Source organism: Notamacropus eugenii, chromosome 2 (assembly GCF_028372415.1).
Source record: "Notamacropus eugenii isolate mMacEug1 chromosome 2, mMacEug1.pri_v2, whole genome shotgun sequence".
NCBI classification, from domain to species: Eukaryota; Metazoa; Chordata; class Mammalia; order Diprotodontia; family Macropodidae; genus Notamacropus; species Notamacropus eugenii.
This window is the reverse complement of record NC_092873.1, coordinates 539,100,928-539,127,276: the sequence shown is the minus strand read 5'-3', so window position 1 is coordinate 539,127,276 and position 26,349 is coordinate 539,100,928. Positions and strand designations below refer to the sequence as shown.

Sequence of the window (26,349 nt, the reverse complement as noted above, 5' to 3'; positions counted from 1 at the left end):
TGCCAACCACAGCTAGTCTGAAGCAACATTTGAGCTCATCTTTCTGACCTCACATTCAACACTCCATCCACTGCACCAAAAAGCTACCTTCCAAAAGCCTACACAAGTGTAGCCTTCATTCAGTGCACTGTTTACTGCACCTCCTGCGATGGTCACCACCACTCCAGTAAAACCAGCCTTCCCTAATGCTGAATCCCAAAGCTAAGCTTTTCTCAGTTCTTGTGATCCTGGACAGCTGACCTTCCCTGCTCACCCTGCCAATGCCTCTTCCTCCTCCTACCCATGGCAGTCTGCAGGCTTCTGTTCTTGGAGATCTTCTCTGCTTCTGTGATTGGATCCATTCTCAAGGCTTTCACACTACTACTGGACATGGCAGTCTTAGTCCTCAGCCTTCCCTTCAGTGCCTCCTCCTCCTCTTTCTTCCCGAATCACCCACTCACGATTCCTCTCTATGCTTTCCCCAACACATGATCCAGTTGGTTTCATCTCTGCAAGGCACTATCTTCTTCCCCCCCCACCAGGACCTTTGAGCATTTCTCCCACCATGGAAGTTGTTGCTAATTAATCGCTTCCTCCCCACTGCTTGTCAAAAAAGGGTCCCCACACCTCAGCCTGGAAAAACATTCCAAGCTTTTATAATCTAGCTCCACTTTTACATTCCCACTAGTGTACCCAAAGTTCCAGAACCTGCTTTCACCCAAATAAGTCTGCCCTGACTTTCCAGTCTCCTGACCTGTACAGCTCAACCCTCTGGAAAGTATCTGGACCAATGCTTACCAACCAACAAGTGCTCCTTTACCAACTACTCCATCCTTTTCTCTTTCAACCTTCCAGAATCTCAGGATAGGAAGGACCCTCAGACGCCATCCGGTCCAATCCCAAACTTGATGCAGAAAATCCTCCACATGTGGAAGTTGTTAAGTTCTTTGACAAGAAATTCGCTGCCTTCATAAGGTCATCTGACTGGGCAACGTCATTGCTGCAAAATGTTTCTGACGTTTCCATCACACCCTAAAGAGGCAATCAGCCAGTTCAAACTCTCGCAGACAGACAGTTCATCGATCCCATGAGTGGCGGTGTGGTTGCGGACTGCAGCAGAAGCGAGCGAGTAGGCAAGAACTTCCCATGGACCTGGTGGTCTCTGTGTGAGAACTGCTTCCTTCCTGGCACATATTCCTGAGAACATGACACCCTGGCTTCTTTTGGATTTATCCTTTCCAGATCCATCACAAGTGAATGAATATCCTGAGATAGGAGCACAGAGATGAGCAGTGAGTTGGATCTATCACAACTTGAGACAGTAGGAGAGTCTGATACAAAAGCTGTGGCCAATGACAGGATGGCCCCCAAGGAAAGCAGCAGCTTCAGAGATTTCAGCCCCTCCCTCAAAAAAAGAGAAGCGCTAACTATGAACACTAGAAAGGCTCTGATCCACACAGCCCAGCAGAGAGCTGGGAGGTGGCTTGGGGCTGGGAGTGAGGAAGACTAAATTTCAGATACAACCCATGGCAAATCACTTAACCCATTTGCTTCAGTTTCCTCACATGTAAAATGGCCCCTTCCTCCCAAGGATGTTGTGAGAATCAAATGAAATAACAATTGTCAAGAGCTTAGTCCAGTGCCAGGTACACAGTAAGTGCTATGTAAATGTTGGCTACTGACATGAGATCCCTTCCAAGTCAAAAAAGGGCATCTGCACCAAGCTATTAGAGTGACTGAAACAGCCACGTATGCTCTCCACATACATGTGCCATTCCCATCATTATGTAAATTTGAGCCCCCCCATCCCCAAGCAGCTTGGTATGCATGGACAGGATCCCCGGAACTTATGGCTTTTGCTCTACCTTCTCAGGAAATGATGGTTTTACTGGCTGATCAATAAGGAGGAACACATTAAATACAACTAGAGGAGTAGAATCCCCAACCCATTAGGGTTTCTCCTAAAACAGTAGTCCAACTGATTCAAAAAGCACTTATTAAGTGCCTACTGCGGGCAAGGCAAGGGAGGAAGACAAAGAAAGCCACCCATTCTCCTAGGAGAAGACAGCGCAAAACCCACATACAAACAAGACAGAGCAAGACCGCTGAGGGGGGGAATTCGGACAAGTCACCAGGCAGAGGGAGGAAGGAGAGGAGCGCCCTGCGGGGGGGGGACCTGAGGGAGAGGGGCTCGGAGAACCCTGACCAGGCCTGTGCTGGGGGTGGGGGGGGCAGGGCCCCCCGCGGTATGGCCCGAAGGGCCTTCATCATTCGCTGGGACTCCGGGGATCAGAGAGGGAGACTGAGGACCGTGCTGCCACAAAAGCCCCACAAGAGGGTAACAGAGGTCCCCGGGAACCCCGGAGGGGACGGAGAGAGAAGGGGGGAGGCTGGAAATCCACGGAGAAAGTCTTCTCCAGCCCGATCTCCCAACTTTCCCAGGTTCCCCCCCACTGTCGGGTACCCCGGGAGGGGGGGGGCTGTCTTACCCCCCAGACTGTTGGGTTCCCCGGGAGGGGGGGCTGTCTTACCCCCCCAAGATTGTCGGGCTCCCGGGAGGGGGGGATGTCTTACCCCCCCCAGACCATCGGGTTCCCCGGGAAGGGGGGGCTCTTACCCCCCCAGATTGTTGGGTTCCCCAGGAGGGAGGGCTCTTACCCTCGCTCTCCCCGCCTCCGCCCGGGGCTTCCAACAGAACGGCGGCGCCCCCCAACATCAGGAGGGCACGAGCGAAATGGGGGCCCCCTGGCCCGGGGCGTGAGGGGGGGCGGTCCTCGAGGAAGTGTCCCCCCAACTCACCCCTCCTCGCTCCCCAGAGCGCCATGCTGGGCTCCCTCGGCCGGGCCGGGTCTCGGAGGGGCCCGGCAGCCCCCGGGCCCCCTTCGGCGGGGCATCTTTCCCGACGCCGGGCCGCACCTCCCCCGCGCCCGGCCGTCACGACGTCTTCCGGGACTGTTGCGTCACCTGCGCGCTGACGTTGCGGCCGTCGTCCCCGCCCCCCAATGGCCGCCCCGCCGACCGCACCCCGTCCCTGAGCGAGCCGCCGGGCTCCGTCACCGGCCCCCGCTCCGCGCCTCGGGCCCCCGCCCCGGTCAGCCACCCCCCCCACTTCCCGTCCCCACCAGACACCGAGCACGGCCGCCCCGCCGGACCTTACCAAGCCTGCTTGCCGGAGGGGGCGGGCGCCCTGCCGCCAGCAGCAACGAAAGGCGACGGAGGCGGGACCCGAGCGCCATCCCCCTCTGGCGTCACTTACAGGTCTCGCGAGAACTGCCGCGGCACGCCTCCCGCCCCGCCCCCCGCCCGGCCCCTGGCTTCTCCCGCCCCGCCCCCTTCCCCCAACCTCGCGAGATCTCCCCGCCGGTGTCCCCGCCCCCTGCACGGCACGATGGTCGCGCAAGAATGTGATCCGGTCCCGCCGGCCGCCATTTTCTTTCTTTCTTAGCAGCGCGCTGGGAGAGGGAGCTCCGGACGCGCGGCAGCGGCCACCGCAGCTGGGCCATGGCAGACTACTCGACGGTCCCCCCTCCGGCCTCGGGCTCGGGCGGCGGCGGCGGCGGCGGCGTCAATGACGCCTTTAAGGACGCGCTGCAGCGAGCGCGGCAGGTAGGGGCGGGGTGGGGGCGTGGGGAGCGGGGGCCGCGCGGCCGGGCCCGGGCCTCGGGGGAGCGGAGCGGGCCCGAGGCGGGCGGAGTCCAGGTCCGGCCCCAGGCCAAACGGCCCGGGCCGCGGCGCGGGCGCGGAGCCCCACGTGGGGCCGGGGGGCCCGGGCTTCCGGAGGGGGAGGGGGCACGTGCTCGGCGCGCTCGGGGCCGCGCATCCGGGGGGGGGGGGGGTGGAGGCGCGGAAGGGGCGGGCTGCCGAGGAGGGGGGGCACAAACGGTCGCCGGGCCTTGGGCCCTCGGGGGGCCTGCCCATTGTTGCTGCTCCCCGGGAGGGAAGCTCTCCTTGGACCGGGGGTGCGCGCGGAGAAACTGAGTCAGCCCCTCCTGCGGCCTCGAAGATGAGAGGTGTCCGGAAGGGCGAGGGCACCCTCGCCCATCCGGCATGCGGGCGGCGCGGGGGGCACAAAGAGAAGGCGGGCGCGGTGGCACGGCCGCCGTAGGCTCCATCCCCCTCCTTGGTCCATGTGGCGGCCGGTCCGCCGTGCCCCCTGGGGATGCGCGGAGTGGGCACGCCCTGGCCCGGCGGTGCCCCGGTGCCCGCCTCCGGTCTGCGGGTCAGCCTCCCTCTGCCCCGGGCGGCTCTGAGTCTTAGAGCGGTGTTTGGGGAGACGCTGGTGCCCGGGCTTTGTGGCACTCGAGCCCCGAAGGGGGAGGAGGGGCTCCTTCCTGCGAGGCTGGGGAGCGGGTGGGGGGCGGGGGGCTGTCCTCCCGTTGGCCGGCCGCCCCAGCCTGTGACACCCCGTGACACCCGTGAGCCCGGGAGGGGTCCGACTCGGACCCTCCGCTGCTCGGGGGTCTCCAGGCTTGCGGGCCGGCCCAGGGAGGCCCGGTACCGAGGCGTGCTAGGTGTGCGGAGCCAGCACTGGGAGAGAGGGTGGCGGGCAGGTGGCGACCCGGAACGTCAGGGCGAGAGAGCGGGGCTTTCCCTGAGAAGTGAACATTCCCATCCTTTTGGGGCACGTCTGGGTCCTCGGTGGCGTTCGGCCGGGGGCGCCCGAGGCCGTGGCTGCAGGCGCTCCTCTGAGGCGCCCTGGTTGGGAGCCCCCGGTCCAGTCTCGGACTCGGGCGAGGGGCCCGCCGAGGCCTGGAAGGGCCAGCGCAGTGCGGGAGGCCCGACCTGTGGCCGCTCCCCTAGGGAAGTAGGGCCCGACGGGGCTTGAGTGGGAAAAGTTAATAATACCGTTTGTTTAAGTGGGAGGAAGAGAAAGCCAGGTACAATGGCGTGTGGTGGAGAGTTCCTAAGCAGGCAGAGGGTGCGAACAGTCCCACAAAAGAAATGCCCAGTTTCCATTGCATGAAACTTAAAAACTCATTCTGAATGGCAGTGGAATTGGGATAAGAAGAGGAAACATCGGGGGAAAATCTTTTTCTGACAAGCTTCCGAAATTGCATTTCTTTAGGAAATCAGTACGTACGGAAAGCAGTTCCCCAGAGGGTAAAGTGATTAGAGGTGAACAGACGCTTCCCTCAAAATCATAACGTGGCCATGTAAGAGACTGCTCCACGTTACTAATGATAAAAACTTCCCCCCCAAAAAAACAACTTCAACCTCCAGCAAATAGGCAAATGTGACAGAAGATGGAAATAGTTCTTGTTTTAGGACTGCCAGAAGGTGGACCCGTGAATTGGTCCAGCTATTTTCAAAAGCAATCTGAAATTGTGCCCACCCAACAGAAAATCAGTAAGCATCTATTAAGCACCTATGTGCCAGGCAATGAGGTGGCACCGTAGTGCATATACTGCTTGGCCTAGAGTCAGGAAGACCTGAATTCAAATCTGGCTTCACACACTCACTGGCTGTGTGACCCTGGGTAAGTCATGTAACTGTCTGCCTTGGTTTTGCCATCTATAAAGTGAGCTGAAGAAGGAAATTACAAACCACTCCAGTATCTTTGCTAAGAAAACCCTGAAAAAAGTCACAGAGTCAGACAGAACTGAAAGGACTGTACATGCTAAGCACTAGATAGAGGCAAAAAAAAAAAGACCATTCCAACCCCCAAGCTTATGCCTTAGCGGGAAAGAACACGTAGAGCAAGCTCAGTATTGTATGAGGAGGATCCTAGAAGAAGGAAAGCTTTCCAGGCTGGGGGACTGGGGCCTGGCACCCTCAGGCATGGGGCATATGGTGTAGGTGGAAAGTGCACCTCTCTAAAGCTCTCATGTAACAGAATTTTTTTAAAGCCATTTAGAAAAACTAGGCAACAGACCAATAAGTTGTGTACATGCTAATGAAGTGGAGGTTCTGCCTCACCTGACAATTAGGATTCTACAAGGTTTGCTTTCCTGAGCTGCTTTTCTTGTCTGTAGTTTGCCTTGACAAGACATTTTCCTGTGCTTTTCTGCATTCGTAGGTGCTCTTTAGTGGTGCATTCACACACCTTTCCATTCTCAAGTTAGCCGTTCTCCAGGAGGTAAGCCTCATGCAATGCAGAAAGCCTGCTATCAGTGTTGGGTAGCATTGCCTAGAGATGATGTGTTGCTTGGGTTTTGGGGATAAGGGCTGACTCACTAACAAAAGTAGAAATGCAGTTTTTAAAAAGCAAGAAACATAAGATTTTTATGATCATTTCCAGTGATTTAGGAAGCTTTAGTAAAACCACAATCAACTAGTGTTTTCTTTTTGTAGTTGTTTTCCCCCAAGAGTAGAAGTGAGGTAGGCCTGCTCTGCTTTGGGTTTAAATTCTCCGATTTGGAAGGAAATTGAAATTTCTACTTGAGGGCCTACAGGTAACAAGGGAGTAAGCAGGTTGACTTATCATCTAACAAGAGCAGAGAGTGTTAGATGGCACTCACAAAATAATGAGGGAAAGCTGTAGAGAATTCATTTGGAAACACATGAACAAGAAGCAGACAGGATGAAAGGTAGGATGGACTTATGGCAGAGAGTTTGAACACTGACTATAGGAGGTTGAGATCATGAATCTCTTGGACTTGGTCCCAAGAGAAAGAACTCAGGTCAGCCCTGTGGTTCTGTAGGAGACCAGTGAGCCCAGAAGAAAGGGTTTTGGACTAGGGAGACTGTGGTTGTATTCCACTTGACACCTGAGTGACCTTAGACAAGGAGCTTAGCCTCCCGAGGGCCCAGTTCTCAAGTTGAGGCAGGTCACACTCTGTTGGGCTGGTGGCCCAGGACTGCACACAGAACAAAGAGAGACTAGAGAAATGAAGAACAGAAGATGCTCTCAGCTGAATCTAACCCTTTACGGCCACAAGTTCTTGATCAGGAAAGTAGAAGATAGTAGGTGGACCACACATCTACCCTGCCTCCAGTGAGACCCAAATCTGGAGGTTAGCATCTAAGAAGAGGAGCACCCATGGGAATGGCCATGGTCCCAGAAGAGAGGGGTTTGGGAAGTGTCATTTCTGAGATGACTCTGGTGTCACTGGCAGTGAACCCTTAGGAGGGGCCTGTCATTCTGCGAAACCCCCACAGCAACACCTACCACTGGGTGTCAGACAACAACCACTTATGGGATCTCTGCAGCAGCACTTAACCCAGTACCCAACCTGGACCTCTATGGGTGGGGAGATTTGGAACACCCACTCTGGGGATCAAACTAGGAATAAAAGAATTGCTTGTCAGCCATGAGGATTGGGACCCCTTTGGCCATCAGTGAAGCCCATGAGTAAAATTTACATGTTTACATAGAAATACTGGTATTTAAAAAAACCAAAAGCCAAGCTCAGGTCAAGACCTCCTTTGTTAGATAGAACCAAGGGCATGAAGGGGACTGCTGGGGGGATGCTGAGTGGTCAGAGCTGCCAGTAGCAAATCTGAGGAGCCAGAAGCCATTCAGTGAAATCAGACAGGCAGGTGGTGATGTGCTGATGGTTTACAAAATGATAGTTGCTCACCTGTTTCCTTTTTTTATTATAAAGTACTTTTATCATAACTCTAAAGTAGTTCTTTTTACCTAACTGGTCTGTTATGCCTGTTGGGACATCAGTCAGAGCTTAAAACCCCTACCAGCCATAAAAAGGAGTGGGTCATGGGCCCTTTTATGGTGGAGGAAGCAGAGGAGGGGATACTGTTCAGCCCCTTCTCCTCCACCGTACCATGACCAAGTGAGTAGACTGGCTGCTGTGGACTATGCCTGGACATGGTTTTCCTGCTCATCCAGCTAATCCGCCTCAAAGTCTGCTCTAAAGCCAGTTCCGCTAGGATTGAGCCTCCCAGGGCACGCCATACTTCCAGTCACCCAGGTTCAAAACTTGGTTCTAAACCTCTTCTTCCCCATCCCCCTCACCACCATCAGATACTGAGTCCTGATTCTCCCTCTGCCAGGGCTTGCGGCCCTTATCCCCTCTTCACTAGACCAGGAGTTTCCAACATAAAATAATCTTATCTGAGCGGGGAGTGGGTACGGGAAGCTCATCAGGGGTCATAGAAAATATTTGATAAATAAATGTGTCCAAATTAATCTTGACATTTTATTGCGTACCATAAACGTGATGAAACCCTGAAATTATTTCCTTTTCTATTGGTTAGGCAAGATGTCCCAAAAGCCAAGGGTCACAGGGACCCCTGGCTGAGACTGTCACAGTGATCTGCTTAGTCTCAGTTCGAACTTGTCAGGCTGGTTACCACCACCCCCTTGCCCTTCCAGCCAGATTGGGCTGTGTGCACCTTCATTCTCTCCAGGCTTAGGGGTACAGTCTTGCCTCCTCTCTGCTTTTCTGTCGTCAGAATCCCAACCCCTTGCAGGGGACTTTACTCTGGTAGCCCTTCCTCCCTCATCACTGCATCCATTCAGGATTTCTGGAGCTGCATTGCACCGTACCTTTCTCATTCTAGACCAAGCCTCTTTCCTGCCTGGTTTGGAACAGGAAATAAGATCTCATGCTCTTTCTTCCCAAGGAAGGGGAATGGATGGGGATAAGCCTTCTTTGAGCACTCTACTATGTGTTGAGCCCCGTGCTGAGTGCTTTACATGAACTTCATTTGGTTCTCATAACAACTGGGGTGAGGGTGGTATTGTTATTATCCCCATCTTACAACTGGGGAAACTGAGACAGAAGTTGAGACTTGCCCAGGTGATACATGTAGTAGGTGTCTCAGGTGGGATTCAAATACTAATCTTCTCACTGACTCCAGGCCCATGTTTCTATCCACTGTGCTGTCTAGCTACCTGTAGTAGAGGAATAGAACGTCAAAAGAATTACTTGTCTGATAGGGGGATTCCATGTTTTGAAAATAACGAAATGTTTTTTGTTTTTTTCCCCTCAAGATTGCAGCCAAAATTGGAGGTGATGCAGGCACGTCACTGAATTCAAATGACTATGGTTATGGGGGACAGAAAAGGCCATTGGAGGATGGAGGTACGCTGCTCGCATTGTCAGCACTTTCTCTTTTTTGCACATGCTTCCGAGTTTGCTTAATCACAGACACTGTGACCAAAGCATCACTTAATTTCAGAGAAAAAGGAACCACAAAGGTAGCCAATTATGTTGGCGTTGGCGGAGGGGCGTTTTAGGCAAGGTAGGTGACATTGGGTGCTACGAGTCCAACAGCTGGAAAATGAAGCTGTCACTAATCCTGCTCAGGGGCACATGACCTCATTGCTGCTGTTGGCCTCAAGGGGTTACTAGGTTGTGTCCTTTGGGTATGTTTTGGTGTTTTGTAGGGTTTGTTTTCAGTTTAATTGAGTCTAGGTGTTGTGACTAGGGTCTGTGTTTTCTAAATTACACCTATTTCTTTGCATCTCGCAAAGGTGAGAGGCCTGCAAGCACTATAAGGTCCACTCATGTTATTGGCTAGGTTTGCTCTCTAAGCTTTAGCACTTTCTTTTTGCATTTTTTTAACTTTTTGTTTTAAGAGGATGGTCATAGCCTGCAGAATGTATCCCTAGCCTTTGGCCAGGAGTGCTTGTTTCCATACATAATCTTGTTTTTCCTGTTAAGAGTGAGGTTTTGAATATACAGAAAGAGCTAATGATGCTTCAGATGATGTATGTAATGTATTCTTTTTATCTCATGTGTAGATGGCTCTTGGACAGGTCCAAGCAGTACAACACACTGGGAGGGAATGCCCTCTCCTTTTAAAGGCAGGAATTTTTATTTATTACCTGTGTTTAGTGTGTAAACGTGAAATAAACCGATGGCTCCTCAGAACGGACATGGGTTTCTTAGATTTTGTGTGTCGGTTTTTGCTGCACATCATTACAGTTAGATCAGATGAGCTTGAATCTGGGTGGCATTTCCTGATATCAAATATCTATTTCAAAATATTTGTTGCATTCGTTTGCATAAAGGACTGGATGAAGAGGGGATTTATGTGCTGGCCGTGTTTGACGGTCAGGCCTGAGGTTTCGTCGATATGTGACTTTTTTTTTCTTGCCTTGCTTGTATGCAGTCACATAGACTGGACTCTTCATTTGTCCATCTTTCTCCACGTTTTGAGAGGGTTTTTTTAATCTGTAGTTCTTATTATGGAAGCATCATTAGCCCTTAGCATCTAATTCTTTGCCTAGTAATGGAGCTAAATACTATCTCTTACCATTCTAAAGTACTTAGCAAACATAAAGTCTGTGATTGAATGTCTATAAATTAAATATTTTGTTTTTTAAATGTTTGTGCCTCTTTAAAAACAGGAAGAAGGAATAAAAAATCTGATTTTTCTAGAATGCAGTTTGGGGTTGGTGGCTTTTTGTGTTTGTTTCCCTTTTTTTTTCCCTTTTTTCTTTCTGTTGTTTATTTTTAAATTTTGGTTCAAATGTCAAACTAAAGTACACCCCTGAAATTTCAATAAAATGTATACATCCAGGTGTGTTTTTAAAAAATGCTACAGTTGACATTCATGGGACAGCCACTAGTTTAAAGGTGTCTTGGGCTTCAGAACCAAAATGTTCAAAAACTCTTTATTTTTCAGATCAGCCAGATGCTAAGAAGGTTGCTCCTCAGAACGATGGTGAGTGTTCTGGCCTTAGCTGAGCAGGAAGATTTTGTTACTGTCTGCGTGCAGCCCAGGTGAACTGGATGAGTTAGTCCGTGGGGACTATTGATTGATTCTTGCTGCTGTGATTTAGGGTTTTTCTGAATTTATCCTGTTTGTTTTCTTCCAACACAACGTCCACGGTCATTTCCAGTCAGAGATGACCAACCCAAGTTCCAGTAGTTAGCCAACCACAGGTGCATCCTGGCTTAAAAATCCTGCCTGACATTTCACAGGCTTTGGGACCTTGCTGGGCCCTAGTCACCTCCCTAGCAGGGTTTCTGGCACCAGCTTGGGGTGATGTTCTGTGACATGGCAGGCCCTTGAATTTTCAGTCCCCTCAGCATTAAAGCTCAGCTTTGTAAGGAGGGAGGAAAGTGGTTAACAATCTTTTGTTTTCTGATGAGGAGTGTCTCAGTTCTTAAATCTAAAACGTTCATGTTGGAAAAGGACACATTTATTCCTCTGCCCCATCCCAGATTGCATTGGGCCTCTGAAAAGCCCAGAGAATTGAAAATAACCCACTTGAGGCCATCCATCACCTTCTTTCCCCAGTGATAGCCACTCCCTAACTTTGTCCTTTTCCTTCTTCTGACTTTGAGCTGGCTTTTTGGAAAGGCTCATCTTAGCTTTTGAAGTGAAATGTAAAATCCTAGGAAGGCAACACGGGGGGGGGGGGGGGGGGGGGGGGGGGGGGGGGACCGATTGTGGCCTGGAGGTTTGTGGAAGAAAAGTTCTGACACTTGCAAATGCTTATGCTTTTCAGCTTTTGGAACCCAATTACCACCAATGCACCAGCAACAAAGGTAAAGGGCTAGAGTTCCTTCCTTTGCATGTACTCAGTTTAAATGTTGGTGCATGCGCAATAGTAGTAGATTTGTGGAAGATACATTTGAACGATGATGAATGGGAGGGTGATTTTAGGAGTATAATTGACCAACTCAGAGGAAATTAATAGAAACATAACTGTTGACATGGTTAAGCCTGTAATGTAAATGGCCTGGTGTTCATTGGGGTTTGGTTTTTTTTTACTTTTGTTTTATTAAGACTCAAATTTCAGTGGAGTTTTTGGTGTGTGCTTAAAGGAATGCATCAGTTCTATCCATAAATACATAACTGAAAATTCTGGAACTCATTGGAAGCAATGCAGTGCCCAGAGCACTGGGCTAGAATACTACCTATCGTTTATTTTGGTGGAGAAGATCCTAACTTAGCTTCTTTCCTTCCTTCCAATTAGGTCGGTAATGACCGAGGAATACAAGGTTCCAGATGGAATGGTCGGATTCAGTAAGTGATGTTGAGAAGTTGAGAGTAACAAAGTATCACTTTAGTCCAATCCGATTTTCCTGGAATCTTTAACCACTGATTTTCTCTTTTTATTAGTAATTGGCAGAGGAGGTGAGCAGATCTCACGCATACAACAGGAGTCTGGATGCAAAATACAGATTGCTCCTGGTAAGAGACCCTTCTCTTCACCTGTTCTTGCCTGTTGGTTACTAGCTCCAGCCACTCGTCCCACTTTTAAATATGATTCTGGTTTTTCTCTTTGTTTCAGACAGTGGTGGCCTACCTGAAAGGTCTTGTATGTTAACTGGGACCCCTGAATCTGTTCAGTGAGTATCCTAAGGCCTGGCTAGCTGGCTCATTTCTCACATCTTCCTGTACTGTGGACAGGATCCTTGCAGACCCTTTGTCCCCTACCCTCCTTTGCACAAATAAAGACTCCTCAAATTGTGTCCTCATTTGAGCAAAGCTGGGGATCTTCTTCAACAAAATAGATTTTGATATTCTAACTCTGCCAAATTAAAGCACTGCTTGAGAACAGACTTGTTAAAGGAAAGAGGGCAGGAAGTACGCATCTGTGGGGTGCCTGTTCTGTTCATACAGGCTGAGTGCCTTACGGATGCTGTTTCATTGGGTTCTCACAGTGACCCTGGGTTGTGGGTTCTCTTAGTATCAGCATTTTGCCATTGAGAAAACAGGCAGACTGGCCCAGGTTCACTAGCTCTAGGCCTGTCATTCTGTCCCCTTGGTCCCCTAGCTCTCCCCCAACATGTTCTGTGTTTATTGAGATGTCTGTAACTGGCATAATCAGGTGTGATGGAGAAAAGCCTTAGAGACTTTGCTGGTCTTTTATCAGCATAAAATGCTGAACATTTTACCTCATTTTCCAGTAGTATGATTTCTAGCTCCTTCTCTCTGGACAGATTCTTGATTGTGTTACTGCCATTCACCCCTTCCCCAGGTCAGCCAAGCGGTTACTTGACCAGATTGTTGAGAAGGGAAGGCCAGCCCCCGGCTTTCATCATGGGGATGGACCAGGCAATGCAGTTCAAGAAATCATGATCCCAGCCAGCAAGGCTGGCCTAGTTATTGGAAAAGGTGGAGAAACTATTAAGCAGCTTCAGGTACCAAGATTGTAAAAAAGCATTTGACAATTTTGAGCCTTTCTCATTATTATCAGACACGTTATATTGACTTTCTTTCCACCAGGAACGAGCTGGTGTTAAAATGGTGATGATTCAGGATGGGCCCCAAAACACAGGGGCTGACAAACCTCTGAGGATCACAGGCGACCCTTACAAAGTCCAGGTCAGTGATACTGCCTTTCTTGGGAGCAGGGGAGGGGGTGGCATTGGTTCAGACCTGTCTGATGGGCCTCATTTTATCTTACTTTTTTAGCAAGCCAAGGAAATGGTCTTAGAGTTAATTCGTGATCAAGGTGGTTTCAGAGAGGTGCGCAATGAATATGGGTCAAGAATAGGAGGAAATGAGGGCCTAGATGTGAGTATTGCTGCTGAGGTCACTTGGAAGGAGCTTTACAATGGTGACTGGCTGACATGTCCTGAGGGGCAGGGATGACATTACAACCCAGGTTGTCCTGTTTGGACTCGACTGATCTTTGCAGACCTTGGCCTTCAGAGGCCTCAAAAAAAAAAAAATGGATGTCTGCCATGTTGGAATGGCCCAAAGTCCTGATGGGTTTTCCTGCTAAAATGGGAATGATTCCTTTCATTGTCACCATGAGTCAGACTACTTTGGGCTGCTCACCTTCCCCTCCTAGGTATTTTGCTATGTTTTCATGTTGAGAAACCTGATTAATTTTGATTTCATCTAAACACTATCACCTTCTACCCAGGTCCCTATACCAAGGTTTGCTGTGGGGATTGTGATCGGCAGAAACGGTGAGATGATCAAAAAAATTCAGAATGATGCTGGTGTTCGGATCCAGTTTAAGCCAGGTGAGCATCTGCACGTAAGTTGTAGGCTTTGCCTCCTGTTGGTGCATTGAAGGTGACCCAGGTGTGTGCTCTTTGCAGATGACGGGACTACCCCAGATCGAATAGCACAGATCACAGGCCCTCCAGACAGATGTCAGCATGCAGCAGAGATTATCACTGACCTCCTTCGAAGCATTCAGGTTGCATTATTTAGAATACTATGAACATTTTACCACTAAATTGGGTCTGGAAGTTTCCTTCCAAGTGGTCATCAGTGAGCACCCTGCAGGGGCTTTGCATCCATTTTCTCTTGACTACCAGCTCAGCATTGAGGGGAGGGGACTGACAATGTTGCTTTGGTACTGGATTGGGGCTCCGGGGTTTGGGTGCTGACTTGTTGTTTTTCCTTAGGCTGGTAACCCTGGTGGACCAGGACCTGGTGGTCGAGGCCGAGGCCGAGGCCAAGGCAACTGGAGCATGGGGCCACCCGGCGGGCTGCAGGAATTTAACTTTATTGTTCCAACTGGGAAAACTGGATTAATCATAGGAAAAGGCAAGATACTCTGTATTCTCCTAGCCAAAATCCAAGTAATAGAAACCTGAGAGTGAGATGAGACCCTTGAGCAGGGAGAGAGAGTTGTTAGGGTGAGCTTTGGAGAGATGGAAAGAGTTGGTAGGGAAGTGATTTTGCTTAGCTCTGAGATAGGAAGAAAAAGACTGTGAGATGTTAAAGATCGAATCTCCTATAAGAGGATGAAATTCAAGCCAGATGTTTTCATGGATTTCAGCCTTTTTTTTTCCTGTCTGAATAGACATTGCATTTTCTTCAAATTAACTTGAAAATTGTCTGTTCTTTGGTACTTCTGTGGTATGTGAGGTACATCTTGGATGTCATATTCTGTTGAGTTAAGTGGAAAATGATGCCTGAATTTTTCAGATGGTGTCAAGAATTGGAAAAGGCTTTTCCCCTGGCCTTTGAACTGAGGAAGGAAACAAATCACCCAACTTGTTTGTTTTTCAGGTGGAGAAACTATCAAAAGCATAAGCCAACAGTCTGGTGCTAGGATCGAGCTTCAGAGAAACCCTCCACCAAATGCAGACCCTAACATGAAATTATTTACAATACGGGGAACTCCACAGCAGATTGATTACGCGAGGCAGCTCATAGAGGAGAAGATTGGTGTGAGTATCCTTGGGGCTGCCAGGGGTGAGTGAGTGAGGGTCATGGAAGCCTGGTACCTGGAGCACGTGGGACATAGTCCTTGGGAGTGACCTGAAATCAAACAAGCCAATGGCCTTTCACCCTGCCCCCTACTGGAGATTTCAGCACCTTTCTCTTGAGGTAGCTTGTAGATTTCCGTGGCCAGGGCTTGTGTTCTTTGGCATTGCTTCCCCAAACCCAGGGTCACCCCTGTCCCTGCAAAAATCAGTCTTAAAAGTAACTGGTAACTTCGGTCAGCTGGGCAGTAACCATCATTTTTTCCTGAGGCTTAGAATCTTCCAATCCCTGAAGATGAGGTATCTAGTGACTAGCTTTCCCCTAGAGAAAAGCCCTCCAACTTGACCAGCTCTGCAAGCCTACCCTCTGCCTGAGCTTGGCATCTGTGTTGTGGTTGGTATCTGAGGAATTTGGCAAGTTGATCAGGGGGAGGAGAGGTGAGGTGAGTCTGCAGAGCTCAGCCACACTCATCCTTTTGGAGCAGGTTTTTAATCATTTCGGAGGGCCTCCTAGGGAGCAGAGCTGGCTCAGCTTGTGAGGGGAGACAAAAGGCCTGAGACAGGCTCCCCACCTTGAGGAGTATCTTCTCTGTCTGGGAGGCAAACACCACTTAGTAGCCCTTGTAAGGCGCATGGGATCTGATGCTAAGCAGTGTCAGACAGGAAGGGTGACAAATGAGCTGGAGAAGGCATAGTGCTGGGTTGGCAGAAGGCCAGGCTTGAGCCTTGGTGTCAAAGGATGTTGGCCTTGGGGATAGTGTTATTTAGGAGTTTGGGTTTGAGGTAGTGAATTTTATTCGTATATATATATATATATATATATATATATAAATGTTTTTATAGAGAGAATAGTTTGGGGTAGCCAGTAATTGGAGATGTAAATGACAGGCTACAGGGAGTCTCTGTTTTGTCCTGTGGGTATATTTGGGAGTCACTGCAGAGGATTTTGGGTCTCTCAGACTTGAGATGGGATAGAAAGGGAGTAGGCGGTGAGAAGACTCATTCTGGAGACCTAGGACACAAAAATATTATTAATTTACTTTGAAATAAATACTTTCATCATTGTTTCCTTTGTCTTTTGATTAGAAAAAATGCACTGCATCTTTTCATTAAAGTTACAAATTTTTTTTCCCTTAAGGATAAAAAAAAATGCCTTCATCAAGTGACATAGTTTGGTCCTTTTGGTGCTAACAGTGGTGACACCCATTAACCCATAGCGGGTTGGGAGCTTAGAAGTGAGGTGAGAGGCATTCACTGACAAGCACGGTGTCAGGGCATAGTCTTTGTCAGGATCCACAGTTACGGTTCTGGAGAGGGAACAGCACACTAGGAAAGGAGATTGAGAAACAGCTCTTAGTTAACTAGGAACCTCTGAAGTGGGTATTGAGAAAGCTAAGGAGCCATCGTGTGTTAGGAAGAAAGACCCCTGGGGCACTTGAGGAACATTGGGACCCAAGATCCCTAGTAATGGTGGTGAGCCTTGTCTCAACCCTCCTCTCCCAATGCCCCTACTTGGCTGGATCCCCCTTTGGCTCCTGCCCACCAACCAGCCTGTCCAAGACCATCCACTGGGGGTCCCATCAGCCCCTGTGGGTTCAGTTCCAGTCTTTAAGCAGAGGGCTTGCAGATGTGCGTCCTAGGCTCTACTCTCTCCTCAGCTGCAGTGTGGAGCTCCATCTGGATTTCCTGTCAGCATTTTAAATGGAACAGACTGCCCCAAACTGAATTATCAACTCTGTTCTCTCTCACTCTCTTTCTCATACACATACCACCACCATCTTCCCAGTCCCCCAGGCTCATAATCCTAGGTGTCACACTGTACTCCTCACTATCTCTCACCACCACCAAACCCCATCTCCCCCAGGCACCTTTTTACTTACACAGCATTTCTCCAGCCTTCCTCCTCTCTTCTGGTACTGCCCCCACACTGCTGGGAGGGTCTGCCTGCCTCCAGTCCATCCTCCATTCAACCATGGAAGGGATTTCTTTTATAAGAAATATGCCCACTACGGCACCCCCCTCCTCAGTAAATTCCTGGAGCTCCCTGTTACCTCCAGGAGCCTATGCAGAATGCTCTGCCTGGTGTTTGAAGCCCCTCCCTCCTTCATGCACACTGAGCAAACTCCTGCTACCCAGCAGCTGGTTTTATTTGGCCCTTGAGCTAAGAATGGTTTCTCATTTTTAAGTACAATAAAACTATTTACAAATATAAAAACCATTCTCAGTTGATTGACCAGCCACACTGACTACTTCCTTTTTGTCCCTCATCTCCAAGACTCGACTTCAGTCTCCTCTTGCCACCATCTCAGGAAGTGCATCATTATTTTTTCCTTCCTTTGTGACCCCAGGACTTGGTACAGGCCCTGGGCATGTAGTAGTCACTTAATAAATGCCTACGTGATTGCTCCATTAGTGCTCTATTTATTTGGTCTTTTGTCTGTTCTGGCCCTTTGGGGACCAGACAGAACCTGTTATGCTACTGTCTTAAGATATGTTCTTTTGTTTACAGGGTCCAGTAAATCCCTTAGGTCCACCTGTTCCCCATGGGCCTCATGGTGTGCCAGGTCCCCATGGACCTCCTGGGCCTCCAGGGCCTGGAAATCCAATGGGGCCCTACAATCCTGCACCTTATAATCCAGGACCACCAGGCCCTGCTCCTCAGTAAGTGCTGGGCTTTTATTCTGGGCCTTTTAATCTCCCTCTAGGGGATGAATTTGGTGAGTTACCTTTGGTATTCTCTTTTGTCTTCTCCAGTGGTCCTCCAGCTCCGTATGCTCCCCAAGGGTGGGGAAATGCCTATCCCCATTGGCAGCAGCAGAACCCACCTGATCCAGGTGAAAGATATCACAGTCTTTCAAGCCTTCGTGCTATTCCTACGTAGAATGCGCCTAGAGTTCTTGTTTTTTGCGGGGTGGCAAGGTGGTGGTGGGGTGCAGTCTCACATCCAAGCACATTCATGAAGTGATAGCCATGTTTATTGGCCAGGGCCCTTGACTCTGGCACTGACTGTGCTCATGAGATAGGTTCTGACCTGGGGATTTTGGTACTCGATGTAGTCTAAGAGGAGTCTTCTTCACAAGCTCCTTGAGCCTTGCACAGACCTTTCCTAACCTGAGAAGCATCTATTAGACCATGGTTTTACTCTACCCCCAACCCTACTTTGGAGGTAATTGAGGGGACTCCTGCCCCCTGTGGTCTAAGTCTATTTGGGCCTGACCACCTCACTGTCTTTTAGGGTATCACCTGCCCACCTGGATCCAGGTTGGTCTGGCACTCTGGAGGGATTCAGGGGTTCCCATTTCTATACCCCTGCCATTACTTAAGACATTTCAGAGCACTTGGGATTCCTTCTGTGCACATCTCCTTAATGGAGACACAGGTGGAGCCTGAACACCAAGAGTCATTCAGAACAAAGGCAAGTGGTCAATAAATGGGGTGATTATTGGTCTGGGAAATGCCAGTTTGTGGGCTGGGTGACACCGGGCAGTCCTTATTTTCTTCTGTAGCCACAGGGACAAAAACCAGCTCCCCCTTGGGTGTCCACAGGCCAGTGTCATCTTAGATCTTTGTCAGTGAAACATCAGCATTTAGGAGGAGGCCATTTTTTCAGTGGTGATTAAACATTATGATTGGAAATGGGGTGCATTGGTTTCTTAGGTGGTTTCAGATACTTAAGGTTTGCTGGTCTTTATGGGTTTCTTGGTTGATTGTCTGATGTAAAGTCTTGCAACTTTAGGAGAGGTTTGTGTTTACTCTGCACTGAAAATGCTTTGTCGTGGTTTTGCTTCCTTCCCAAATAGTGATGTGTTCATTTCCAGCTTTCAGAAATCTTTTTTCTTTAGAGTATGCCACTTGAGGTTTAGTCTAGCTACTGGAAACTCCATCCAGTTTTCTACACATGCTATGTTCAGAGTAGAGAGAATATTTTTAAGCTCAAACAAGTCATCTAGTCAGTTTTTGAGGAAAATGCAGTCTAGGAACTCAGAATTTCCTGGGGGTAGCCCACTTAATTTTACAACTGGGATTGGTAGGGAGCCACAATCTTGCAGCTCCCTGTTTTTACATCTTGATCTCTCCACATTTGAACAGCCCCATTTCCACAGTGTGGCGTGGGTTCCATGCCCTCTACCATTTAGCTTACCTTTCTGGATGAGCTGGAAAAATGTGCATTTTCTTCTTAAAGTATGGTGCCCCTCTCCCCCACCACCCCAGCACAGCTCGGGCTTCATGTGTGACTGAGCCAAAACAGAGCACCAGGGCATTCCCATCGGACTTGAGTCACAAACACACAGAGTTTGTCATTCGTGAAATGCCATTTTCCCCACTGGCTACCTCTCTACCATGTCATTTTGGTGGAGTTGGTGTTTTGAGCCCCATGGGCAGTTACCTTTAAAGTATCATCTTAAATTTTGCTCACCCTTCCACCTCAGGGTGGGATCTTTTTGTTTCCCAGTTCTGTCATTCCCTCTATTGGTTCTACCCTCCACAGGGTGGTCAGGGAGACCATCTTGCCTTTACTAAGCTGTCAATAAAATATGGAGCACAGTGCTGATGCGAGTGCTTAGGAGAGCCATTCTCCCTGCACACATCAGGCTGGGCTGCCCGCAGGGCATCACTTAGGCCGCTGACCCTCTCAGGGAAGGCAGTGGGGTTGGTCTGGTCATTGTGGTTCATGCCACCAAGAACCTATTGGGAAAATGTGCATGTCATGCAGATATTTTTCTTCACAGGTAAATCTGAACCTTGTGTTTTGATTCTAGCAAAAACAGGTACAGACCCAAATTCTGCAGCTTGGGCTGCTTATTATGCTCATTATTACCAGCAGCAAGCGCAGCCACCGCCCGCAGCTCCCACAGGTGCCCCAGCTACAACTCAGACTAACGGACAAGGTAAAAATGGGAAAGGATTTTTCATTATAAGCCAGAATTTCATGTTCTGAGTTCATTTTGTTTTCATTGCAGTTGGATAGTCTGGAGCTCACTTTAAAAGGGTATAGCTTTACTTAACTTGAGTTGCTTGGGTGGCTCCCAGGCTCCTCTCTAAAACAATTGGTAAATGTAATCTCTAGACTGGTCCAGTAACAGAGACCTTTCTTGGTTTACTAGTTTTCTGAAAAATCATATAAAAACTAAGTAACACTGAAACTATCTTGAACTGTTTTCCAGTTTTTTATTTATAGCAAATATTGTTGTATGGTGTTAGACACATAGAAAATCAGTGTGAACCTTGAACCTGTGGCTCGTTCTGAAAATTGTTTTTGTTTTAAATTAAATCCTTTGTCAGTTTATTTGTCATTTTCTCTTAATTTTTAGAGTGTAGGAAAAAAATTCCAGTTATTTCAGTTATCTGGTTGTTTGGTTTTCAGACAAACAGGAATTTCTGTACTGATGTCCTCTTTAGCCAAGACCTGCTGGCCTTCTCTATGACTCTAAGAGCTGTAGCAGTCCGGAGGGGAACCTGTGATGGCCTAGGACCTCGCCACTTCCGCCTCTTACCATGGCCCACTGGCTGCCAACTCCCATTTATATTGATGAGTCTAGTGGAAAAGACATTTTCATTGGGCAGCTATAGTTAGTAATAGTTGCATGGTATTAAGTGAATCATTTTCATTTAAAGTATATTATCTCTAAGACAAGTCACATTTCTCATAATTTGTAAGTTGAGTTAAAAATGTACTTGGTGAAATTAAGCTTTTAAAACTGATTTTGAGATATGCTTTATTTTCAAATAAGGAGATCAGCAAAATCCAGCTCCCACTGGACAGGTCGATTATACCAAGGCTTGGGAAGAGTACTACAAGAAAATGGGTATGTTGCACTTTGTTTGTTGAACGTCTTCGTAGACTTAAAGATAGAGATCGCTCTAACCCCCTTCACTTCCAGGTGAGAGGATCGGGAGCTTTCCTCAGGTCACACAGCCAGTCTCCTTAATCCTAGACCAGGGCTCTAGCCCTGGTCGTCTAGCACGACGACTTTCTCTAGCTAACTCGGAACTTCCTCACCTGGAATTGTGAATGAGAAGCTAATTGGCTAAGTTGTGTTTGGAAAACGCTGCATGTGGCTTTGGTCTTACTTTTTTAAGTCCAAAGCTTTATGTTGAAACATAAAGAAAAGCCTGGTTCTTAACTGTACCTATCTGCTGTACATTCGTAGCGGGCACTGTCCACCCAATGGTTTTATGGTGGCATTTGAACAATGGAACAGTATCATGAATCTGAGTCAGTTTTCCTGAGTAAACATCTTCTGGGGATGTGAATAAATGTACAAAAATGTCCCCATTCTGTCAATGCCTCCTTGGGTAATACCTGCATGTATTAGGAGACAAGGACTTAGGTAGAATTAATTGAATTAAAATAACTTTAGAGGCTAATTATTTCAAGAGGATATTGATACTATCCAGAACCTGGCATTTTGCCATTGGGATAGTAAGTTTATTTTCAATATATGTCGTCCACTGATCGAAGGCTTAATTCCTTGCCCCTGTCCTACGTCCACCCTCCTCAGGCCCAGAAAATTGTTCTTTTTACTTTCTGTGGGAGGTAATAGAAATCTTATCCCCTCTGATCCTCCAAGAATAGATCAGCTTGCTTTCTGAAGAATATTCCTGGCTTTTTCTTAGGAAAATGAGAGGATAGGCCAGAAGAGCTTCCCACCCTCAAAAAGCGTTTTCATACAATTCATTTCAGTCCAGTTAATCTTTCCACTGTTGCTAAAAATGAGCTTGGAATGAGAAAAACCCTCCATGGAGAATTGTCTGTGGAATAGCTGCTGGCCTTCAGAAAGCTTTTTTCAGTGTGCATTTATACAGACAGCACTTTCAAGCTTGTGGAACACTTGTGCCCATGCCCACTCTACCAGGCATTCTTCCTCAACTGGGGACTCGAGTCTGAGAAGAGCCACACCCCCAAGGCAGTATTGAAGATAGGGATTGAACATGAGTTCACACCTACACACCGCCTTTCTCTTCTCTTCTACTACCTCATGAAAAGAGGGCTCTAGATCACTTGTAGTAAGTGGCCAATTGTTTGGCCATCCAAACAATCTGAGGCTTCATCTCTCGCTCAGGAAGGGAATAAACATTGATTGAGTGCCTACTCTTTGCTAGGCACTGTGCTAAGCCCCTTACAATTATTATCTTATTGGATCCTCTCGACAACCCTGTGAGGTAGGTGCTCTTAGTATCCCCACTGGAAACTGAGGCAGGCAAAAGTGAACTCAGCTAGTCAGTGTGAACTGCATCTGGATTTGAACCCAGGTCCTCCATGACAGAAGATGGGGAAAGTATGCATCCAAATGCTGGATGGGGTATGCAGTAGAGCTGTGACTCAGGAAAATCATTTTGGAAAGTAATCTGACATTTGATTGATAAAGTTACTTGGACATCAACCATGACTCACCCACGGGCCTTATCCTCCAAGGAGGTCCTTCATCAACCAGAATAAGGTTCTCTGTGTGACAACAACTCAGTGGATGCCCGTTGATTGGGGAACAGCTGAGTGGCAGGGAGAAGCAGGCGTGGCCAAGGCCTTTCATTGTGTGGGATGATTCTTAAAGAGACAAGGAAGACTAAGGCTTTGTAGCCTTAAGGCAGGTGGTCCTATCCCCCTTGCTGTAGGGACTTGGCCAAGATGAGAAGAGCCCTGGCACCCTTGAGTTGTGGCTGCTCCTAGAGCGGGTTCCCAGCCATAGAAGAGGCAGAGATGATATCCTGGGAGTCAGGCCTAACATTTCTATTTGGGGGAAAGGGGTTTTAGCTCGAGAGGTGAAGTGATGACTAGCCTCCTAACGGAAGGAAATGGAGGATTGGTGTATTGGAGGTCTGAAGTGGTTTGCTCCAGCTGCCTGGGATAGGAGCACACGATAGATGTCAGCGTTCTTGTGCCAAGTCATTGCTGGTGCTCCAGTGATGATCTCACTTTTATGGACTATTGGGTTGGCAGTCAAACAACTGGCTAAATCACTGTGCTTTTCAGAATTACTTTGTGATAGAGCCTTGGCTTCATATGAAAGGTGGGATCCATTCTTCCTTTGCCTCAGATGTTTCCTGGTTTTCCTTCCTGATTGGTGCTCTAATAAGCAATACCTGTATATATTATATTTTGTCATTTTCCTATTGTTGGGCCCTGTTGGGGGAAGCTTTTGGAGAAGAGGAGCAGAGATTCTTAGTTATTCTACCCCAGACATAGCATCATGAGTCCCTGTGAACAAGGGGGGATCTTTCAGGTGCTGCTCTAAGGAGGATGGATTCAGGTTTCTTGGGTCCAATTTTTCTTGATTTTATTTATTTAAAAAGCTGGCCACAATCCGAATTGTGGCATGTCTGACGTGCTAATCCACTGAGCAGATGTTGAGGGCTTCTTGTAGCTTAAGTTTCCCAAATTCCTATTAAATTATGAAAGACTGAATCTGGGTCAGCCAGGTTTAAATTTCTGAGGCTGTGATGGAAGTAATGAGCACAGGTTGACATTTATGCATGGGATAGTTCTAAATTGTAAAAAAAAAAAAAAAATACTAACCATAGAAACAGGTGAAATTGAAGAGTAAATGGTGAGCATCAAAGCAGTTTCATAAAGCACAGTTTCTCCTTTGCTTTTTTGTCCTCAGTGAACAGTGTGTCACTGGGGCCAAGTCGTTCTTGGCCCCGGAGCTCAGGCTTGCTGAGGAATTGAAGGACTTTGTGGCCAGGACCCGAGTTTCACAGGAGATGGATGTTAGCTAAACACAGCTCATTCAGAGATGGGCACATAGGGTCTGCAGGGCTTCACCACTTGCCTTTGCTCTGGCGCCATTCTTGAACACAGCACCTGGGTGTGCTAGTGTGGTTGTGTTTATTTTCACCGTATTATCCAACGTTAGGGGTTAGCAGTTTTTAGTGCTTCTTAAGAATTCAAATTGAATGATCTTCCCTCCAAGCAATGGAGAGGTGTGCCAAGGCCTGGTATTCAAGCCATAGTAACCTTCACTTGTATCCCATTGATCTTTGCCGTTGGGGTATAATTGATAGTTTCTTCTTCAGTAGATACTTTTATCAGTTATGATACTTGAAAATTACTATTAAGGTGAGGTTCCCAGTCGTTCCTAAGTGCAAAAGAAAAATTTAATCTTTTAAAACTAACCTTGGTGAGTTTAATCATTGGTTTTTATGTTGGTTTAGAAGTCACTATTTCAAATCAGTTGGTATATTGGGGTCCTGAGATTTCACTAAACGCTACGTGATGTGCTGAAGGGGCCAGTTTTTTCCTTCTCCACGTGAGAAGTACAGCTTAGAGATTTTGCAGTGCCATTCAGGCAGTCTCAGGCTGTTGGGGTCTCACGGTCCCAGCCTCCCCACTTTCCCCCATTGACCAGAAGGATGAAAATACATAGATGTTTCTGTCACTTGCATGGGAAGGTACTGTTCTGCATCTTCACATTTTTTTTTCAATAACAGCTCTAGAAAGATAACTGGGTTTTGCAGACAGAGAGTATGGTATTGTCTGTGACCATATACACCAACAAGCTTGAGTGACCCTTAAAGCAGGGCCACTCTCTCCCTGTATGCTTGTGTCTTTGTAACCTGTGCTGACAGTGGATATCATTCTTATTAAAATGTAGGGGGTTTTTTTTAGGTCAACAAGGGCAGACACAGGATTATTCAAAGGCTTGGGAGGAATATTACAAGAAGCAAGGTATTGTTTTTCTTAGAAACGAGATTCTTTTGCGCTCTTCGCTTGGGTTACAGTAACGACGTTCTCCTTTTGCTTGGTCTTAGGTCAAACTGTTCCCGCTCCCACTGGGGCCCCCCCGGGTGGCCAGCCTGATTACAGCGCGGCCTGGGCCGAGTACTACCGACAGCAGGCCGCCTACTATGCGCAGACCAGCCCCCAAGGGATGCCGCAGCACCCATCAGCCCCACAGGTAGCGTTGGCTCTTTGGTCTGTTTCTCCTTCTCTGCATGTCTGCTGCTTGGGTCACTTGGAGTGGATGTGCCTCTTTATTTTTTCCTGGCAAAATAGACCTTTAAATGTAGTCATGTGGTGTGTCTTAGAAATTCTCTCTGGCATCTGAGTGCTGAATCTCTCTACAATGCCTTTTGATTTAAAAAAAAATTTTCTCCCCCCAGGGTTTTGAAAATCATGCAAGAAGCCACCACCATTTATATTAACCAATTTTTCTTTCTTAAAGGAGTCACTCCTGAGTTAACTTGATTTCAAGGATTTTCTTTAACTTTTTGTGTATCTCTTATGTATCTCTTCTGCACAGGGCCAATAATAAGAAGTGGACAATACAGTATTTGCTTCATTGTGTGGGGGAAAAAAACCTTTGTTAAATGTATGGATGCAGACGCCTTGATGAAGATCTTAATTTTGTTTTGGTTTAAAAAAATAGTGTTTTTTGAAAATGTACAAAATATCTATCACTACTGATAGGAGGTAATATTTCTGTGTAGAAATGAACATTGGTTTGTTTTTAGTATCTTAGTGTAGATGTACACATTCCAGCAAATGTATTTGCAACTATTATGTGGTCAATGCTTTGTGATATAAATGTACTTTTTCAATGTATACTTTCACTTTTAAAATGCCTGTTTTGTGCTTTACAATAAATAATATGAAACCTCCTGTGTCGGTAAGTTGGATATGTGGGTATGTCAAGGATTCCTAATTGTTTAGCAGTGATGGATTAAGACCCAGGTACACAAAGAGAAGCTTTCCCCTGAAATCTGAATAGAGCTTGGAAACTGAAGTCACTGGCATGTTCTTTTTTCCCCCTTTGCAGTTTAGTGGTAGTTGGAGGATCTTTCCCACTTGGTCTCGATGACTGTTGATCACAGAGTCATCTGGAGATCTCGGTTTTCCTTCTGTTGGACTATAAGAATTGCATGTATAGGATGACCTTACAGCATTTCCTTTAACACATGACCGCTGTTTTAACCTTTCTGTTCTTAATTGGATAATTACTTGGTTACCAAGACTGTTTGAGCATAAATGATTTTAAACATTTTTCAGAGAGCAAATATGACCTAGCATTTTTCTTTGTAAAGCCTGTCTTCTGAGGATGCCTTGTAGGGAGCATAACTGCTTCTGTCATTGAAAACCTGAGGTAGAGCCATTTTTTTTTCAAGTATTGATAAGCTTTGTTTTGTAAATGCACAAGTCCAATCATTGAACCAACTAATTTTTTGATGTACTTGAATCCTTTTCTTACTCTAACATTTGTGCTGCAATTCTGATATTTGGTTGAAATCCATTGTTTTGCTCTTTGCGTATTTGTTGGCTCTTTGCATATTAATCTATTAGACAACATGCAAATACAGTCTGTCTTGCCATTGTCTGTTGAAGCGCAGGTTTGAACCA

The 26,349-nt window shown here is 47.6% G+C and overlaps 2 protein-coding genes and 1 long non-coding RNA gene across 4 annotated transcripts in view; 1 reads left to right on the top strand and 2 right to left on the bottom strand.

Annotated features, from left to right (window-relative positions):
* DNAJB4 (DnaJ heat shock protein family (Hsp40) member B4) overlaps positions 1 to 3,482 on the bottom strand; it is a 36,489-nt gene extending 33,007 nt beyond the window's left edge. The window contains 4 exon segments of the mRNA XM_072649928.1: positions 3,137 to 3,159; positions 3,162 to 3,222; positions 3,224 to 3,449; positions 3,451 to 3,482. Coding sequence (XP_072506029.1) covers positions 3,137 to 3,159; positions 3,162 to 3,222; positions 3,224 to 3,449; positions 3,451 to 3,482 — 342 coding nt within the window.
* Positions 1,143 to 2,752, bottom strand: LOC140530354 (uncharacterized). The gene is made up of 2 exons (XR_011975912.1): positions 2,638 to 2,752; positions 1,143 to 1,245 (listed from the first exon to the last, which is right to left on the bottom strand). It is a non-coding gene; the product is annotated as an uncharacterized lncRNA (long non-coding RNA).
* On the top strand, positions 3,452 to 25,613 carry FUBP1 (far upstream element binding protein 1). Of its 2 annotated transcripts, XM_072649926.1 has the most exons (21): positions 3,452 to 3,585; positions 8,873 to 8,963; positions 10,513 to 10,551; positions 11,342 to 11,381; positions 11,813 to 11,862; positions 11,959 to 12,030; positions 12,131 to 12,188; positions 12,821 to 12,983; positions 13,069 to 13,167; positions 13,258 to 13,359; positions 13,715 to 13,817; positions 13,896 to 13,996; positions 14,208 to 14,349; positions 14,818 to 14,978; positions 17,524 to 17,675; positions 17,769 to 17,848; positions 19,775 to 19,903; positions 20,747 to 20,821; positions 24,622 to 24,681; positions 24,765 to 24,910; positions 25,256 to 25,613. In XM_072649926.1, the coding sequence occupies exons 1-21, from the start codon at positions 3,481 to 3,483 to the stop codon at positions 25,262 to 25,264; spliced, it is 1,977 nt and encodes a 658-aa protein (XP_072506027.1). In that variant the 5' UTR covers positions 3,452 to 3,480; the 3' UTR covers positions 25,265 to 25,613. The 2 variants fall into 2 exon arrangements, with proteins under 2 accessions (XP_072506027.1, XP_072506028.1); XM_072649927.1 differs by lacking the exon at positions 24,622 to 24,681.
* Positions 25,614 to 26,349: the final 736 nt, after the last annotated feature.

What these genes read in the sequence shown, in the direction of transcription:
- FUBP1 (XM_072649926.1), top strand. Translation starts at nt 3,481, where the DNA reads ATGGCAGACTACTCGACGGTCCCCCCTCCGGCCTCGGGCTCGGGCGGC. An exon ending in GAGGAAATGAGGGCCTAGAT is followed by an intron (nt 13,360 to 13,714) that starts GTGAGTATTGCT and finishes CCTTCTACCCAG; the next exon opens with GTCCCTATACCAAGGTTTGC. An exon ending in GGAATATTACAAGAAGCAAG is followed by an intron (nt 24,682 to 24,764) that starts GTATTGTTTTTC and finishes GCTTGGTCTTAG; the next exon opens with GTCAAACTGTTCCCGCTCCC.